An 18396-nucleotide genomic window follows, 5' to 3' on the forward strand; every position below is an offset into this window, starting at 1 on the left:
CTATCAGAAATATGAGATAGTTTTGCTCAAATAAAAATTGCATTTAACCACCATTGGGTATTAAATACAATTATTGAACATTCTTTAGCGTTTGATAAAACACAGGTAAAAACCTGCTGTTTCATTTGCGTTTGTTTGAAACGGCATCGAAACCCCATTAGCTGTAACTAATTCCCAACATTTGAAAAAAGCAATTGTGACTTGCAAATTTAATTTGAAGAGTACTCGATCATTTCATATTGTTATAAAATTTAATCTCTCCAAGTACTTATGCACTCTACTTAACCCTGTCATACCCAACGATTACACTACATTTTTTAATTATTTAAATTTACAACACAAGAACATTGACTTTACCATAGAAAAAGAACACGACAACAAGTTACCTTTTTTAGACATACTCGTTACTAAAAACACAGCCACGAACACATACACGACATCTACTTTTCATAAGAAAACTTACACTGGCCTATTACTTAATTTCTTTAGCTTCACCTAACAAAAGTATAAGACAGGACTGATTACAACTCTCATGGACCGCATATAGAAAATGAACAACACGTCGACTGGCTATTATCGTGATTTAAATGCTCTCATTGACAATATGAAATGAAACTCCTTTCCCTCGCCTTTCATAGAAAAAAATATTAAATGATATGACCATGACAAAAACACAAACAAAATAAACACCAGAAACGAACCCACACCTACCCAACTCGAGACTTCTTCAAACTACCCTACTATTTTGGCTACATTTCAGAAATCACGGAACGGAAATTACACAACTTAGGGCCTGTTTATATGGAGCCGAGTTACACGGCTGATCGAGTTACTCGCTTAACTGGGTTTGAAAAGTGATCTATTTATATGGCCCCGGGTAACTCGGCTAGTACTTCCGTTCATTTGTCTTAAATGAAGTTTGCCAATGCGAACTTTAAGTAGAGGCGCGAGTTTTTAAAAAGCCTCACAGTTTCGCAGCAAAAATGGAATGGGTGAATATAAAATTAAAAATTATGTTATGCGTATGTTTTTTTATAATCATGCTGCAAGTACAAGGCTTAGTAGGCATGCGTACAAACAGAGCCAATTTTCTTGCCTCGCCGAGTTACCCGGCAAATGCGTTTATATTATAAAAATTCATCCCGCCTAGCCGGGTAACTCGCTTACACAAACCGAGTTCCCGGCAAGGCGAGTTACTCGGATGTGTCATACATTGAGTTCTATAATAACTGGAGCGGCTATCTCAAGCGCGGCCTTAGATATCTGATGACGCCAAAAAAAAATGGCGGATTTCGTCCGCTGCCGCTGAGATTTACCGAAATTGACCGCTTTTCCGAAAATTTCACAATTTCCCACTCCCTCCTGAGGAAAGAGTGAAGAAAATGTATCTGTGTATTTGGGATTCGGCAAGCAATTTTTTGATGAAAATCACGATAAAAACCTACAATTCGTAACAGCGAGTCAACCTAGCTTTCCAGTTATCGGCTGCTACGAGGATATATTTATTACTATCGACGAAAGAGCTATATGTCGGCTACACATCTATGAATGCAGATATGCGTCGTTTTCTTACCAGCGTCAAACTTGTTTGATCGATTAAACTCTTTAGTCTATACAAAAAAGTATATCATAGCTCATCTCCACAGTGGCTCACGGGAGAGAATTTAGCTTATTTGTTATCATTGCTATTTTGCTTTCTTTTCGTAGAATAGGCAATGGCTTTTTTCGCCACAATTGTAGGATTTTTACTTGTTTCTTTAAAAAAGTAAATATTAAATCTCAGGATATTTACGGATTTTCTGTAATTGAGTTTCGTATTAAATTTCAAAAAGACTCAAGTCTGCATAGGTTTGGTAAATGAAAACACACAATATTGTATAGAAATTACTTTAAGTAAACTTTTTGTGATGTTCGGAAGTGCAACTGCATCAAATACTTGTAAAGTTGTAGCCCAATTTTGATTTTGTTGTATTGATATATCAATTGGGCGAAATGCAAATAATCATCAAAACACTTATGCTTCCAATGGTGTTTATAATTCATTTTTAGTTTTAATACTTCTACCCTTCTTTTTCACTTTGTTTTGTTTTTCCTATATTTGCAATATAAGTGCACAATTTGAATGATTAACACAGTTTTCACCTCAATAATAAATTTCATAAGCAGTTGGTAGTGCATTTTGTTCTCTGAGTATCCACATTTGGTGTTTTCTTCATACAAGAATGATGAAATGCATATGGATATGTCATAGCAAGGCAATAAAACCAAATGAATTAAATACCTATAGTGTACTTTTATGCTAGAAGCTTAAAAGCTTTTTAGAAATTATAAAGTTATTGGATTATATTAACCATATATCATCAATCTCATGAAAAGAAATAAGAAGCAAAATATTTGTAGAAAAGCTTTGAAAAGTGAAAAACATTTATTTAAAAAAGCAGTAATGATGCATATGATAAATCTCCATTCTGTACTCTAATAGGTAAATAAGCTCAAACTGTTTCTTAAAGAAATATAAGAAATATATAAGAAATATACAGTACAATAATTTTAAAGGTTTCATCACTGAATCTTTGATGCTTCAGTATAGTGCATTAGATATTAGTAACATTTAAACAACACTCAACTAAAATATTTTGATAAAGATATGACATGATTTAAACATTAAGTTATATAAAACCCAATGGCTTATACAGTTTGATGCTTCACATCTGCATCGAGTCATCATCAATCTCAGTACAAATGTTTACATAGACACAAACTTTATGGCCTTCTCATTTTATATAATGTGAATTGACATTTAATTAAGCATCAAAACACACACAACCTTCTTGCCATCTTTTTTTGGTTCATGAACTTTAACTTCAAAGCATTCAAGGCATCATTAGTGAATCCATTGTCTCCATCCATAGAATTTGACCATGATCAAATTAAATAACTCTGGATAAGGCAGACAATAAATCAATTATCTTTACAGCATTATCATTTTTTTAAGACTCTGCCTGGTCAATAACATCTTCCAGTCATCTTTACTCCTTGGTCTTCCCTGCATGTTGTCAGCAAATAGAACATAACAAATCATGGGTACTGTTGGGGCTGATCATTTCTTTTTGATACTTTTCACAGAGCAAAATGTGTGCAGGGTCTTTTTTGCTTTAGGGAAACTATTTTGCAAATAGATGGGTAAATTTACGATTTCATGCATTAACAAATGACAGAAAAGTATGCAGAATTTTATTGACAAAAACAGGAAAACATCAGTATAATTGGCGTTCAAGTCAGTCTTAAAAAATACGATCTTTAATATGTATTTTATGGCTTTTAAAGAGCATGTATAATTGCTTTTCAATCGTTGACGGACTAACAAAACAAGCAACTATCTCACCTGTGAGAAGCGATATGTTCCTTTTTGTGGAAACTACGACATCCATTGAACTGTTGCCATTATAAAAGACATGCTAAAAAAGATATCGTCACAGAATATGGAGCTAACGATATCCGTATTCTGTGATATCGTGTTTGTTTTTGAAAAATTCTTTATAATTTACTATAGACACCAGGGGGAGGTCGAGAATATTATTTTTCTGCAAAGCGATCATTTCAGCGGAAATACGTCCGTTGGCCGCCATTTTTTTGGCGACCTCGCCCCAGTAAAGTTAGCCGCTCCAGTTATTATAGAACTCAATGGTGTCATATAAACGATTCACCGGGATGCATTCATTTTATATAAAGGGCCGAGTTACCCGGCTTGGCGAGTAACTCGCTCAGCAGGGTAACTCTCGACTCCATATAAACAGGCCCTTAATAAAACGCTACTGCACAGACTTAGACATCAAACTATTCTTTTCATCTTTCAAAATCGCAAATCCTATTCCTACTCTTTTAAAATCCAACGTGGTTTATGAATTTTCTTGTGTTGGATGTAATTCCAGTTACATTGGGGAGACCACTCGCAACCTTTCCACACGGATTACACAACCACGGACAAAAACTGACATATATTCAGACACCTCCTCTCGTCACCACACTGCAAAAACAATTACACACAATCCTGTTTCTGTATCTTAGACACCGCTCACACTCCTTTCGCCCTTTCACTCAAAGAAGCCCTTTATATAAAGAAGCGTAAACCTAACCTCAACAAACAAATACAACATCTTAACACTATCTTTGACCTGTAAATAGCAATTACAAAACATGTCATTGAAACTAAGGAGTTCTTAACGAAAAAACAATTTTGTCGAATACGCCTATTAAAGTTTGATTGGAGTTTTTTTTATATATGCTTGCATTTTAGCGGAAGCTGTCTTTCATCCGTAACAATTGGAATATGAGAGGAAGACCAACTGTTTGTCTTCTCATAAGAGACTATCACTCTAGGTATGTTTTATCCGAGTTTCATAAGCTAAATTTGTTGACAAGTTTATATTTTTTGAAAACTTCAACACCGTAAAAAGCGATTTGAACTGAATTTAACAAATTCCTGACAGCTTGAATTCATAACATATGCATGATGGTTTGTTAAACAGGAATGCTCATATAATACTGTTTGTTTGTCTGGGAAAATTTTTCTTTTCATATCAATCAATAAATGGCTATAGTACTGCTTCCCAATACTGATAAAGTTGGTTACAAGTAAACATTACTTTTCTGTGCAGTGTAATATTTTACACTGAAAAATTGCATATCTATTTAGCTATAACCAAGAAGTGTAATAAAAATTTTCAAATTATCCTTTAAATTCAATAGCGTTTTGCTCAACAATTGAAACTTGTTTTGTGATTTTTCCAAAACAGTGGAACACATTTTCAAGAATTTCTGGATCTCATGGCAAAATTGAAGAGAGGTGAATGTGATGGTGTAAGAATAAGACTTGGTAGACTTCAGGTATTATTTACAACGAGAACCGACATTGGAAAATCAATGAGTACTCGTTTATTTTTCCCTTTTCGAAGTCCCCAATATATTCATGGATGGCTGAATAAGACAGTTGGAAAGTAAATGATTTAAAGATTTTGAATGCATGAATTTTTCAAGATAGGGTCGAAACACAACAAGGATTATGACTTTGTTAAAGTTACCCTTGCAATGAAGTTCTGGCTGCATCGTTTGCTGCCGACCTCGATTTCTTCATGATTTGATTGTTTTGCGAGTTTGTGTTCAGCCGAATTGTACTGTTTGATGATTTGAATAAACTCCATCCGGCGCTGCAGTGAATACATTTTAGGTTAATGCAGTTTTTAATATAGAATGAAAACCATAAGAGGTATGCATTGAGAACATTGTTATCTTTACACACTTGTGTGTCAATTAAATTGATTAATAACTTTAATGAAATGACGGGGATCGTTAATTGCCGTGCAAAGAGGTATTTTATATACAAAAGACGGAAACCTGAAGTGAAATAATCTACAAAAGTCAGTTTCCCACGCAGTAACGATGATTGAATTTCGTAACATGAAGGTTGGAAACTGGGGTTTATTACAGTATCAAGTCAGTTTTTTATTCAAATTGCGAGTCAAATGGCAATAATTGTTTGAATCTTTATCAAATCCTTGTGTCTCCAGTTTACACAGAAGGAAACAACTAAAAACAATATGAATGTAATATAAGCTGTAGCTCTTCTCTTATTATAAAGGTAATAGAACATGACCTACTTTCTGTCTCTTCTCTTTCTTCTATTATTTTCAGCTCTTATAAATTTTGCTTCAAGTAACTATAACCTTTGCTGCTATTCTTTCGTTCGCAATAACTTCTTAATTTATAGCCTATTAAGGGAATTATTTTAGATATTTTTGTGATTATAAGTATTGGCATGTAGCTAAATATGGTTCAGATATTGTTTTAATTCATGTTTTCTTGCTTTGTTAGAGTATACAATCTTAAAGTGGCATTTTCAGACCAACTAAAATAATAGTCCTTATATTTATGAAACGTTGTGCGTCCAAAGAAAATCAACTTTTTTCTTCTAATTTATTTTTGTTAATGGCCTAAAACTAGTAAACAACCAAAGCGATAGAGAGCGTTAATGCACCAGATTTTATTCGGGGGATTGGGGGTTATCGTTGATATGCACATTGAAGACTGACCAGCTTAATAGTCTTCACCAATTTTTTAGACTTTCCTGTCTGGATCATGTATTGAACATTTGGACTTTCTCAAAGACATTAGCGATGTGAGGTTTGTAATAATTGTTTTTCTATTTTGGTTTATACATTTTCTGGAGTGTGTCTTGTCTCAGTCATTTCATTGGGCAACCAATAATTACTGTATTGAACTGAAATGTACGCCCATATGATTTCTTTAGACATTCCTGTCATATGTGGTTAATGATACTACAAACCAGATGTAAACATTGGGCTTAAAACTAGCAAAGAACTGTCACTCTTCAATTCACAGCTTTACTATTAACTAATCCTTTCTCAACAAATTCACCTTTGCACATCCACATTTCCTTCCAAATGATGCAACTACACGCTTATTAATCGAATCTTTATAACTTGTAAATATAGTCGGATGATAAATTTGCTGATTTAAAATATAACTGTATGAAAATTATCTTGTTTGTTTCCTCAAATATTGAGTTCTACATGCAACTTTTCTTCGGAGTGTGAGGTAGCGGACACCTTATGTTGCCGATCAGCACAAACGTGCCGATGGCTTTTTAGAATCAAAAAAGCCCTGCCAGTTTAACAAGAAGACAGTAGCTTTAAATTTTGAAAGTTTAACCATGATTTTAACCATGACTCTAACCATAACCATAATCATAACCATGAACATAACCCTAACCATAACCCTTAATCATAGATATAACCACAAGCATGACCATAACCATAAACATAGCCATAACACTAACCATTAACATAACCATAACACTAACCATTAACATAAACATAACCATCACCCACATTCTAACTGTAAAGGTAACTTCTATAAAGTTGCTTTTTTTCACTTATTTTTTTGTAAATGTTGTTGTTGATTAGTATTTTCCCGCTATTTATTCCTATATGTGGGATATGTGCCCACAGTCATCATGGTCAATGCAAAGTGGCTTCTGGTGACCGTTGAACTGCACTCAAGCCTTCATGTGTCCCAGGCCGACAAATGTTTTGTCTTTGAAGGCAACTTGCTTTGTAAAATGTGAAGTATCTTGTTTTCATTACAGCAAAAATGATCAAAGCAATGTATTTCAACAAATCAAAGAAGAGTCTTTGACGGAGCCAGAAGTTCCCGTTCAAAATATTGCTGATTGGACTTCTGTAGAAGATGAAGTGAAGGAGTATAAACCGTTGGATAAAGATGAAATTCGTAGCCATTCTAACGAACAACTTTTGTCGATGCTAACAAATGTCGATGCCATAGAGAAAGAAGTACTTATACTTGATTTACTCATAAAAAGAGAAGGAATGAAATGTGTCGTTGGAGAGGGTACGGAATCATCATAATTTGTTTTAATTGGCCGCTTTTTTTGTAGTTTGAGGGAAATAAAGTAAAATTACAGTGGATAGTCTCACTTCGCTGTGCAACTTTTAATTGATGTTTTATATTTAAATTAAATAACCTAGATAACTGCCTGCGGTTAGTCAGCTCACCCTCACATTATAAGGAATATACAGTATAGAATACACGGGTCTACTTCGTGTGCAATTGACTAGCTGTCACTATGGTAATCACATGCGTAATAAGATATGCATGGCACACAAAAAATTAACGAAGTGGCCCTACGGTGTCACTATGCTGTGTCACTGTTCGTATTGAACAGGAAAAAACAATTTACTGGCTGTTATGCACTATGCTAATCACATGCGTAGTAAGATATGCACTACAGAAAAATTTAATTGAGCGAGGCAACTAATTTTTTTAATTCTGTACAAAATTATTTCACCGTGAATATATATGAATTACATTTACAAATGTTTTTCATTTGTGTATAACCTAATGTTAAGAATAATTTACTGTAGTCTACTATTCCAATATCAAAAGAGCAATGCTTTTAGGAATATTCTAAGTATTTTCATCACGATTTGCTATTTTTGTGTTTGTATCCCTATTGTTTTGTTTGTTTATAATATTTGATATCAAAGAAAAACGTCTTCCCAAATTTTGATGCATATTTTTATGCCTTTCGAATTTTTATGTTCTTCTTCTACTTATGGACGGATTTCTCTATTTCAGATTCTTTAGATGTTCGACTTCATAAATTGTACATTAAAGCTGGACGTGTACAGGACTGGAATGTCATACGTCATTGCAGTGGCTTGCTGAGGAAAATTGTTGATAGTTTAGCGCCTGCCATTTCAACCATTTTGGTTCACGGAAAAGTGGTTTGTGTTATTAAAATGAAACAATTATTGACATATTAAATCACGGGAGAGGATAGATCAGGATCATTTAAAGCCAGTTTAGCAGTCGCGGAAATTCAGTTTGGTGGTGGGGAGCGAAGTCTTACAAATTTTCAAAATTATTTTGACTGTACCAAATTATGCATGGCAAGGCAATGCATTAGAATACTTATAAAACATCAAAAAATCCGTGATTTTTAAACAAAATTCTATAATAATTTGAACCAATGTAGTCCGACCAAAGATATAAATGACAACAGTAAGAACATAAAAACAACGTAGACCAAAATGTTTACCCATAGAATTATTCAGACCCCATCATTATTCCTTGACCTTCAGTACGTTTAGTTGTTTTCACTTCAGGTGTGGGGGGGCAGCTACCTTACCACCACACCGAGATTGCAGCAACTGCAAATCAGTTTGTGTGAGTATTGAACTCGGAAGATGTAAAACTATGTATACAACATCGAGCATGCAGTTGAACTTTTTTCTTTATTTTTAATGAGCTGTTTACATGATCTCGACTCACAGCGATTCAGTGATGCGCGAAAGGATTTCGATGCAGTAAAACGAGTCAAAACTTCAAACGTAAAAATGACAACTGATCATTATTCAGCACGACAAGTTATTCCTGTTGTGATTCTTCAATTGGGCCAAATTGTTTTTTTCTTTTAAATGTTTTGCGTCTTTATAAACTCAGGGTATCGTAAAATTGCTCAAGAAGATTTATCAGATGATAAATATTGACTTGTTTTCATTTGCCAAAATCATTCATCGCTTCGCGAAATCCCCGACACTGCTCAAGTAATCAGTGCTTAATGCATCTAAATTCTTTTAATTTATGCGTATTAATAATGATGATCAGTTATTTTTGAGCGACCTTAAGATCCCAATCTAAATTTGAGAAAGGCAAAATTGTGTTAGCGAGAATTTTTTTATTTGTGTTGTTATTTTTAGGTTACATTAGGTATGTTTGGTCATGAAGAGAGAGTAGTTTATGAACCACTTACTCCAGGCGCCATTGAGGTAAATTTTATTGTTAAAATATACATACAGTTGCCGACGAAAAAATTTGCACGATATTTTAATACAAGCGATATATCTTTGCCATTTGTGTTTCAGCTTTTTTTGGCATGTTTCTAGTTGCCGAAATAATTCTGAGCCAGTTGAGGGATACTTACTTAAAAACGATTCAAACATTTTGATGACAAAATTTTAATGAGAAACAAAATCAGGATTTATCTTCAAAGCTTAGTTCCATGGCCCTCCTTCAAAGCTTAGTTCCAAAACACCCAAACTTTGCTTTCAAGTGCCCAGAGAAGCATTTTTAGACATTCTCTTCTGGCAAAGAGTCAAACGTAAAAACATCAAGTTTTGAAACCAAACTCAATCAATTCTTGCAGAAAGTTTATGTAATGCAGATTTTTAAATTTCTTAATTCTGCGTATTTTTGCGAAAAAGCGACTTGTACCTAAGTCTTTGCATGCCTTTTCGACATTATTGCAAGATGCAGGATAATTATTGGGCATAATTTCAAATGAGTAAGATACATCGCTTGTTTCATTCATATTTCTACCTATGTTGGCTTAGCTATATTCCCAAGCGTATTTCAAAAGTCAGTTCATATTTCTTTCTTTGTTAATGTTGTATTGTATTTATTATTGTTACTGTTTTATTCTTGTATTTAATAATGCTACTGTTGTGTGTGTGCTTGGCTGCAACTTTTTTTATTTCGATTATTTAGAAAATTTTGTTCGAGTATTGCAGTCCATACGATGTACGTATGGCTGTCTTACAACAGGAGGTTGGTAATTGTTGTATTTCTGTGTTATTTGATATTTTCAATGATTATTTGAATTTTGTTGTTGCAATAAAATATGGTTATTATCATTGTTCGTAGATGATTATTTATCTTTCCTCGTTCATATCTTCAAATCCAGATGTTTTCAATGGCATGTTGAAAATAAGAGTGGGGTGAGTCTAGATTTTTTTTGTTTAAATGATATTGACTGGGGTGACATAAAAACGAAAATGAAAGAAATGAATGTGGAAGGAAATGAATGAGAAAAAAAGAAATGTATAGGACACGAGATAGGAAAGATGGAAAGGACGTGAGGAAAGAAAATAAATGAGAGAAGAAGTGAATCAGTAATTTGAGCGATGAAGTTTAATAGTGAAACAAAATGAGAAGAATGAAACTTTTAAAATACACGATAAATTTCTTTAGAGCAAACATGTTTCGGCATACTTTATACCATCTTTAGAGCGAATTGAATCAATATAGGAAGTTTACATGATAATAAAGTAAAACCTGTATTAAGCAGCACCGTATTAAGCGGTCACCTTGTGTTAAGCGGTCATATTGTAAAATCCCGAAAATTTTATAGTATAAATACTATTAAAGTGACCTTTATTAAACGGTCATCTCTATTAAGCGGACGCGGTCACTTTTTCCTATGTCCCGAACTTAAATTTTCATTGTTTTGAAACTGTATTTAACGGTCAGGTTAAGCAAATACACCACATAATAAAATATATAATTAAATATTTTTTCTGGAACATGGCACTTATATTGTATACATGTCTTTATATTGTATTTATCTTCCGTAATGACTCAAAAGAGCCAACATATTTTCTGTTTGTGTGAACAGCCAGCAATTTAAACTTTTCTTAGAAACAAGACACTTCCCTTTCCACATAAAGAAACTGTAACTAATCTATCCTCGCACACATTCAAACCTGAAGAACTTGATCTACTAGAGAATGGACTCTATTTCTCTATTAAACCTCCGCAACTTAACGACGCCGACATCCTCTCCACATTCGAACGAATCCATTACACCATAACTAACAAGCTGAAAAACAATGACGACTTTATTCACATCAAGAACGAACTCACACACATCGTACAAAGTTACACCTCGTCGTACCGTCCTTCACGATCCGACATCAAAAACACCGTATTTGAAGAACATTAAAAACAACAAGGACATCATATTACTCAAACAGACAAAGGAAATGAAGTAGTTATTATGGACAGAAAGTTATATGATAATGCATGCTTAAATATAATTGACAACAAATATAGATTCAAACCATTAGATAATGACCCCACTCTACTCAGAGAAGGCAGACTACAACGCTTTTTTAGAAATCTTAAAAACAAGTCTCCATAGACAACCAAATATACTCTTCAGTTTCTCTTAGAGGCTCACAACCAGCACGCTCTTATGGTCTCCCCAAACTTCATAAACATAGACAAAACAATAATGCCCCTCCCATTCGACCTATAGTCTCGTCTACGAAATCTTATAACTATAATCTGTCCAAGTGCTTATGCACTCTACTTAACCCTGTCATACCCAACGATTACACTACATCAGACTCTTTTACTTTTGTAACGAACTACACACCCAAAACCACAACAACAACAACTACTTCGTTTCTTTTGATGTCCAAAGTTTTTTCACTAATATCCCCTTATCCGAAACCATAGACATTGAATTAGATCTTATTTATTTACACCAGCCCAACCTTATCATTAAAAATCAAGACTGTAATAAGTCTTGTATTTAATTCTCCAAACTTACATAAGTACAGGTTCTTATATACATTACTCATGCATAATAAATAAGTAATTACCTACGTCATTACAGCATATAAATATAATTAGGCATGCAATGTCACATCTCTTTTTCTTCGGGTTTTTTTAAATAATTTCACACTATAAATGTTTTTTAACTTATTTTTATCTAATAAGAATATCTATTAGGTTTTTTGACTAGACGTCCATACCGAGTTCTTATATTACTGTTGTTAGTACTTTCATTACAATTTTTATAAGATCTATTGTTCTCACTATAAGACTTATCTATATCTTGACTTCTCGATTCTTCATTAATCTTTAATAAATGATTTCTATTCCTTCTATAGTAGGTACCATCAGACGTAACCAAATACGATCTTGGCTCAAGTAACGATTTTTCCACGATTCCTTTCTTTTGGAAGCCTTTTTCTGTTTTTACACGTACCTTATCTCCTTCTTTTAATGGTGGAAGTGTTTTTGCAATGCGATCATTAAACTCTTTTTGTTTCTTGTGATACATTTCCAATTTTTCTTGAACATTAACAGGGTTTAATGGTTGAAATTCAAGTAACTTCTCTGATATTGGTAGTAATGTCCTAGTTATTCGTCCCATTAGTCGTTGAGCTGGACTGCCAACAATTTCATCTCTAGGTGTATTTCTATAATTAAGGGGTCCTAAATAAGGATCGGTGTTATCATATTTTGCTTTCTTTACGATTGCTTTTGCTGTCTCCACAGCACGTTCTGACATGCCGTTACTTTTTGGATATCCTGGTGAACTTGTTGTATGTTTAAATCCATACTGTAACGAGAATGCACGAAATTCTTTACTCCTGAACTGTGGACCATTATCTGTTATAAGATCTTCGAAAATTCCGTATCTCGCAATTTGAGATTTCATCTTTGTGATAACTGTCTTTGATGTTGTATTTAACAAGTAATCAATTTCAAAGAATCCACTGTAGTAATCTACCATAAGAAAATAGCTTCTACCATTCAATTCAAACAGGTCTGCTCCAACTTTACTCCACGGTCGATGTGGTACAGTATGGGATTGTAGAGGCTCCTTTTGTTGATGACTCTTATGGGCTTTGCAGATTTCACACTTTCTAACTTCTGCTTCTATTTCTAAGCTCATCTTTGGCCAATATAAACACTCTCGAGCCCTACGTTTGCATGATTCAGATCCAAAATGTCCTTGATGTATAGCTTTCAACATATCAGTTCTTAATGACTCAGGAATTATTACTCGATCTCCTTTAAACAGTAGGTCATCTTGTACTGAAAGAGTGTCTCTAAAGTCCCAGTAATTCAAAACACCAAATCGACTTTACTGCGTAGATCTGGCCATCCATTTTCTACGTACTGTCGTAGCATTTTCATTACTTTATCTTTCTTTGTCTCTTCCTTCAACTGGTTCATTTTCTCTTCACTTACTGGCAAGACAACATTTATCTCAAAATCTTCTAAGTGATCATCTGATTCTTCTTGGATATACGCTCGACTTAACTCATGCGCGAGATAAAGTTCTGCTCCTTTCTTAAACGAGACTTTCAAACTGTTCTTTTGAAGTTTCAGCATCATTTTCTGGAGTCTCAATGGAGATTGATGAAGGGGCTTCTTGAAAATCTGCTCTAAGGGCTTATGATCTGTTTCAACATTGACATCTCTGCCATAGATGTAATCATGAAATTTTTCACATCCAAATACAATTGCAAGTAACTCTTTTTCAATTTGTGCATATTTCTTTTGACATTCAGTTAAAGCACTCGATGCATAAGCAACTGGTTTGCCATTTTGAAGACAAACTGCTCCTAAACCTGACATACTTGCATCTACGGACAATGTCACATCTTTTGATACATCGTAGAATTGCAATACAGGTTGCTCTCCACAGGATTTCTTGATTCTGTCATACACTATTTCATGTTGATCTAACCAGCACCAATCATTTTCCTTCTTTAACATATATCTAAGGGGACTTGCCATTTCTGAAAGATAAGGAATAAACTTGGCCAAATATTGAACCATTCCAAGAAATCTTTGAAGATCTTTCTTATCTTTAGGAATTGGCATGTTTAATATTGCTTTAATCTTTTCAGGATCGGATTGAACACCATCTGACGTTATTTTGTGTCCCATGTAATCTACATTTGTTACTTTAACTTTTGTTTTTTCTTTCTTTAATTTGAGATTGATTTCACGAGCTCTATTCAGCACATTGATAATTCTTTCATCATGCTCTTTCTCTGTTGTTCCCCATACTAAGATATCATCATTTTAATTTCACAACCGTCTATTCTGTCAAACAGCTGGTGCATAGCTCTTTGGAACACTTCAGGTGCTGAGGATATACCAAATGGGAGACGATTGAATTTGTATCTGCCAAAAGGCGTATTGAATGTTGTAAGATAACTGGAATCTTCATCTAGAGGTATCTGCCAAAATCCAGAGGCTGCATCGAATATGGAGAAAATTTTAGCTCCAGGTAGTCTTGATACGACTTCTTCTATTGTTAAGAGAGGGTAATGTTCTCGCTGAATGGCTTCATTAAGATGTCTAGGATCAATACATATTCGTAACTTGTTTGGTTTTTCCACTGTTACCATTGACGAAACCCATTCCGTTGGTTTTTCTACAGGATCGATGACACCATCTGTTGCATTCGTTCTAACTCTTCTTTAATTTTCGTTCACATAGCTACTGGAACGCGGCGAGGAGGATGAATTGTAGGTTTTACATTTGGATTGACACTGATACGATGTTTAAGGGGTAAACATCCCAGTTTGCCATCGAAGAGATCTGCATATTCATTGAGAATATCGTCGCTAGTGAAAATAGGCTTGACATCTAGAATTCTTTTCACCATACCCAAACGCTCGCAATCAGGTAAACCAAGAATAGGCTTTACATCGTGTGTCGCTATATAGAAAAGAAGATTGTATCGTTTGTCTTTGTAAGAACACGTCATCACTGCTTGTCCCAAGGTTTGAACTGAATCTCCACTATACGACATGAGCTTTGTATTTGTTTTGGTAACTTGTTGCTCAGCTTCTGTGACTTTGTCGAACAATTTTTTAGAAACAACATTACATTTTGCGCCTGTATCCACCTTCACGTTCACCAAATGTCTGCCAAACTTGAGTTCAGAATACCACTCGTCATTGCTTTTTTCTACAGCTTCGATATTCATTCGATTGTCCACTTTCGAGCTTGTGCGTTGTTGCGTAGGTGTGATTGCATTAACAGCACCAATAAACAATTCTTCATCACTAACTTCATGAACTGTTCTTTGTGACTTTTGTGTAGACGTTAGACACACCCGAGCAAAGTGGTTTTTCTTATGACATTTGTGGCAAATTTTTCCAAAAGCTGGGCATTGCTTTGGAAGATGTTTTCCTCCACAGTTTCTGCAATTGTTCTTTAATACGAATCTTTTTCCTCGATGTTTATCTTCTTTTGTTTGACTTAAGTTTGTGTAACTTCCTCTTGAGGTTTTCAAATTCTTCCTAGCCTCCAGTTCATCGACATCTTGATAATTAGTATGATCTTTCACTTGTTTGTTCCGACAATTCGTTTGCGCTGCATATGTTTAGAGTCTTGTCTAAAGTTAAACTTGTTTCGCGAAGGAGAATCTTTCTTACTGCATCACTGTTAATCCCACACACAATACGATCTTTAATAAGTTCGCTCTCGTGGTCACCAAACTCGCACTTTCGAGCAATGTTTTTCAAATCTGTAACAAACGAACTAATCGACTCTGACGGACTTTGCTTCCTTGTATGAAATAAATGTCTTTCGAATATTAAATTCTTAATCGGCATAAAAATTTCTTCAAATTTCTTCACTAGAACTTCTGGATCGTCTTTGTCTTCCTCTTCGTTGTAGGTAAAAGAATTATATTTTTCAACCGCATCTTCGCCAGCTAGATTTAAGAGGATGCATGACTTTTCTTTCTTTGATTTCCGACTATGTCCTGCAGCAACAATGTATATTTCATAGTTCTGTTTGAAGCGACGCCAATTCTCAGCAACGTTGCCTTCAAACGAGAGTCGTGCTGGCCTAGAAAATCCTTCTGCCATTCGATAAGAACCAACTTTTCCTAATCGCTGCCACCATGTAATAAGTCTTTTATTTAATTCTCCAAACTTACATAAGTACAGGTTCTTATATACATTACTCATGCATAATAAATAAGGAATTACCTACGTCATTACAGCATATAAATATAATTAGGCATGTAATGTTGCAAAGACCTAAAGCAACTTTTTTTTCGTCGCCACATTACAAACTCATTTCCTATTTAACGGACAATTTTGGTCAAATTGACGGAGTCGCGATGGGCTCACCATTAGCACCACTTCTTGCCAATCTTTTTATGGGATATCATGAAAAGTATTGGATCAAGAAATATGACGGACCTAAAGTATTGTTTTACCGACGCTACGTAGATGATATATTTTGTATTTTTAACAACGAGGATGACGCTCTCTCTTTGTTTTTTAATTATTTAAACATACAATCACAAGAACATTGACTTTGCCATAGAAAAAGAACATGACAACAAGTTACCATTTCTAGACATACTCATTACTAAAAACACATACACGACATGTACTTTTCATAAGAAGACCTACACTGGATTATTACTTAATTTTATTAGCTTCACCTAACAAAAGTATAAGACAGGACTGATCAAAACTCTCATGGACCGCATATAGAAAATTAACAACACGTCGACTGGCCATTATCATGACTTAAACGCTCTCATTGACAATCTCAAACGAGACTCCTTTCCCTCACCTATCATAGAAAAAATCGTTAAATCATATGACCATGACAAAAACACAAACGAAACAAACAACAGAAAACGAACCCACACCTACCCATCTCGAGCCTTTTTTTTAAACTACCCTACATTGGCTACATTTCACAAATCACAGAGCAAGAATTACACAACTTGATAAAACGCTACTGCTCAGACTTAGACATCAAACTAGTTTTTTCATCTTTCAAAATAAAAGCAATTAGTTTCAAAGATCCTATTCCAACTCTTTTAAAATGCAACGTGGTCTATGAATTTTCTTGTGCTGGATGTAATTCCAGTTACATTGGGGAGCCACCCGCCACCTTTCCACACGGATTAAAGAACATACAACCACGGACAAAAACTCACACATATTCAGACACTTATTGTCGTCACCACACTGCAAAAACAATTACACACAATCTTGTTTTCGTATCCTAGACACCGCTCACACTCCTTTCGCACTGAAATGGCATAAACTATGCCGAAACATGTTTGCTCTAAAGAAATTTGTCGTGTATTTTAAATGTTTTAGAAAAAAGAAAGTTATTATAAATGCACACATCGATATAAATTAGAACAAGTATGAACGAAGCAAAAAGACAAGTGCGAGGATGTGTTTGCGACACTAAAATGTCAACATTTACTCATCAAACTTTGAACTTTAAAAGGTGGATTGTCCAAGAAATGAAAAATTTGCTAGAAAGACATTTTCCCAGTGAGAATACGGAGGTATTTGATGTTGCTGAAGTCTCTTCACGTTAATTTTACTTTTCATTGTTGATTGACATGCTGCGATTTTATTTATGTAATATTTAAATCATATTTTACGAAGTTGGTTTACACGTTTCCACCAAGTCGAGTAAAAGAACTAGTTTGGGTTGTTTTAACATGTAAAGGACGTATTAATGGCAAAGATTTAGCTCCAAGGTACGAAAATCGTCGATAAATTCATTTTGCAGAACACGCATAGCTTTTTTGCATCAAATACAATCACCATTCTAGTGAAAGTTTAAATTTCAAAAATGCTTGCAACATTTTTTTACAGAAATATTTTGGAACAACGTCAACTGAATGGTGCAATGCATCGTGTGCCACCTGGTTTTTATTCACAGGGTATTAATGTTTTTATGCGTAAACATTTCTTTGTGTGAGTACTGACATTCTGACATTTCTGATATTTCTGTCTCTATCGAAGACAATTCAGTCTTCGATACAGAGTGTTTGGTGAACATTGCAAACTTCCCTTTTTTTGCAAGACGTTCATAAACTGTTTTTGCTTCAATAGAATACTTCCTTGGTGTTTAGTACATTTGTGAAACACCATTCATCTTTAATGTTTTCCATCAACTTTTTCTCATAAATTTTATCATCGAGTTGGTTTTAATTTCAGTTTGGAAGATTTTAGAACGTTCTGAAAGTGGATTTTCTCTGTCGAGATCATATTTGCCCAAGGTATTTAATCAACATTTTTAGTTACAACATTTGCTTTACATCAAAGAAACAACTGTCATTAGTAACTTGAATGGTTCGTGGATCTTTAACACGTTTCTAATTTAAAGAACCAAATATCAGTAATTAGTATAGTAGCGCAATTTATTGCTAGAGAAATAAATACATAATAACGTGAAAGTCGATAAAAAATTTGGAAATATGTAGAA

The 18396-nt window shown here is 34.3% G+C and overlaps 1 protein-coding gene across 2 annotated transcripts in view; it reads left to right on the forward strand.

Annotated features, from left to right (window-relative positions):
- Positions 1–18396, forward strand: part of LOC124437638 (phosphorylase b kinase regulatory subunit beta-like) — a 47915-nt gene that overhangs the window by 15368 nt on the left and 14151 nt on the right. For both annotated transcript variants that reach the window (XM_046987610.1, XM_046987609.1), the window contains exons 20-31: positions 4298–4380; positions 4797–4887; positions 6119–6180; positions 7166–7428; positions 8176–8324; positions 9300–9368; positions 10087–10146; positions 10243–10316; positions 17407–17467; positions 17571–17665; positions 17784–17851; positions 18129–18190. In XM_046987610.1, coding sequence (XP_046843566.1) covers positions 4298–4380; positions 4797–4887; positions 6119–6180; positions 7166–7428; positions 8176–8324; positions 9300–9368; positions 10087–10146; positions 10243–10316; positions 17407–17467; positions 17571–17665; positions 17784–17851; positions 18129–18190 — 1137 coding nt within the window. The remainder of the gene's footprint in view (positions 1–4297; positions 4381–4796; positions 4888–6118; positions 6181–7165; positions 7429–8175; positions 8325–9299; positions 9369–10086; positions 10147–10242; positions 10317–17406; positions 17468–17570; positions 17666–17783; positions 17852–18128; positions 18191–18396) is intronic.

This window comes from Xenia sp. Carnegie-2017, unplaced genomic scaffold (assembly GCF_021976095.1).
Source record: "Xenia sp. Carnegie-2017 unplaced genomic scaffold, XeniaSp_v1 HiC_scaffold_16, whole genome shotgun sequence".
In the NCBI taxonomy this organism is placed as follows: Eukaryota; Metazoa; Cnidaria; class Anthozoa; order Malacalcyonacea; family Xeniidae; genus Xenia; species Xenia sp. Carnegie-2017.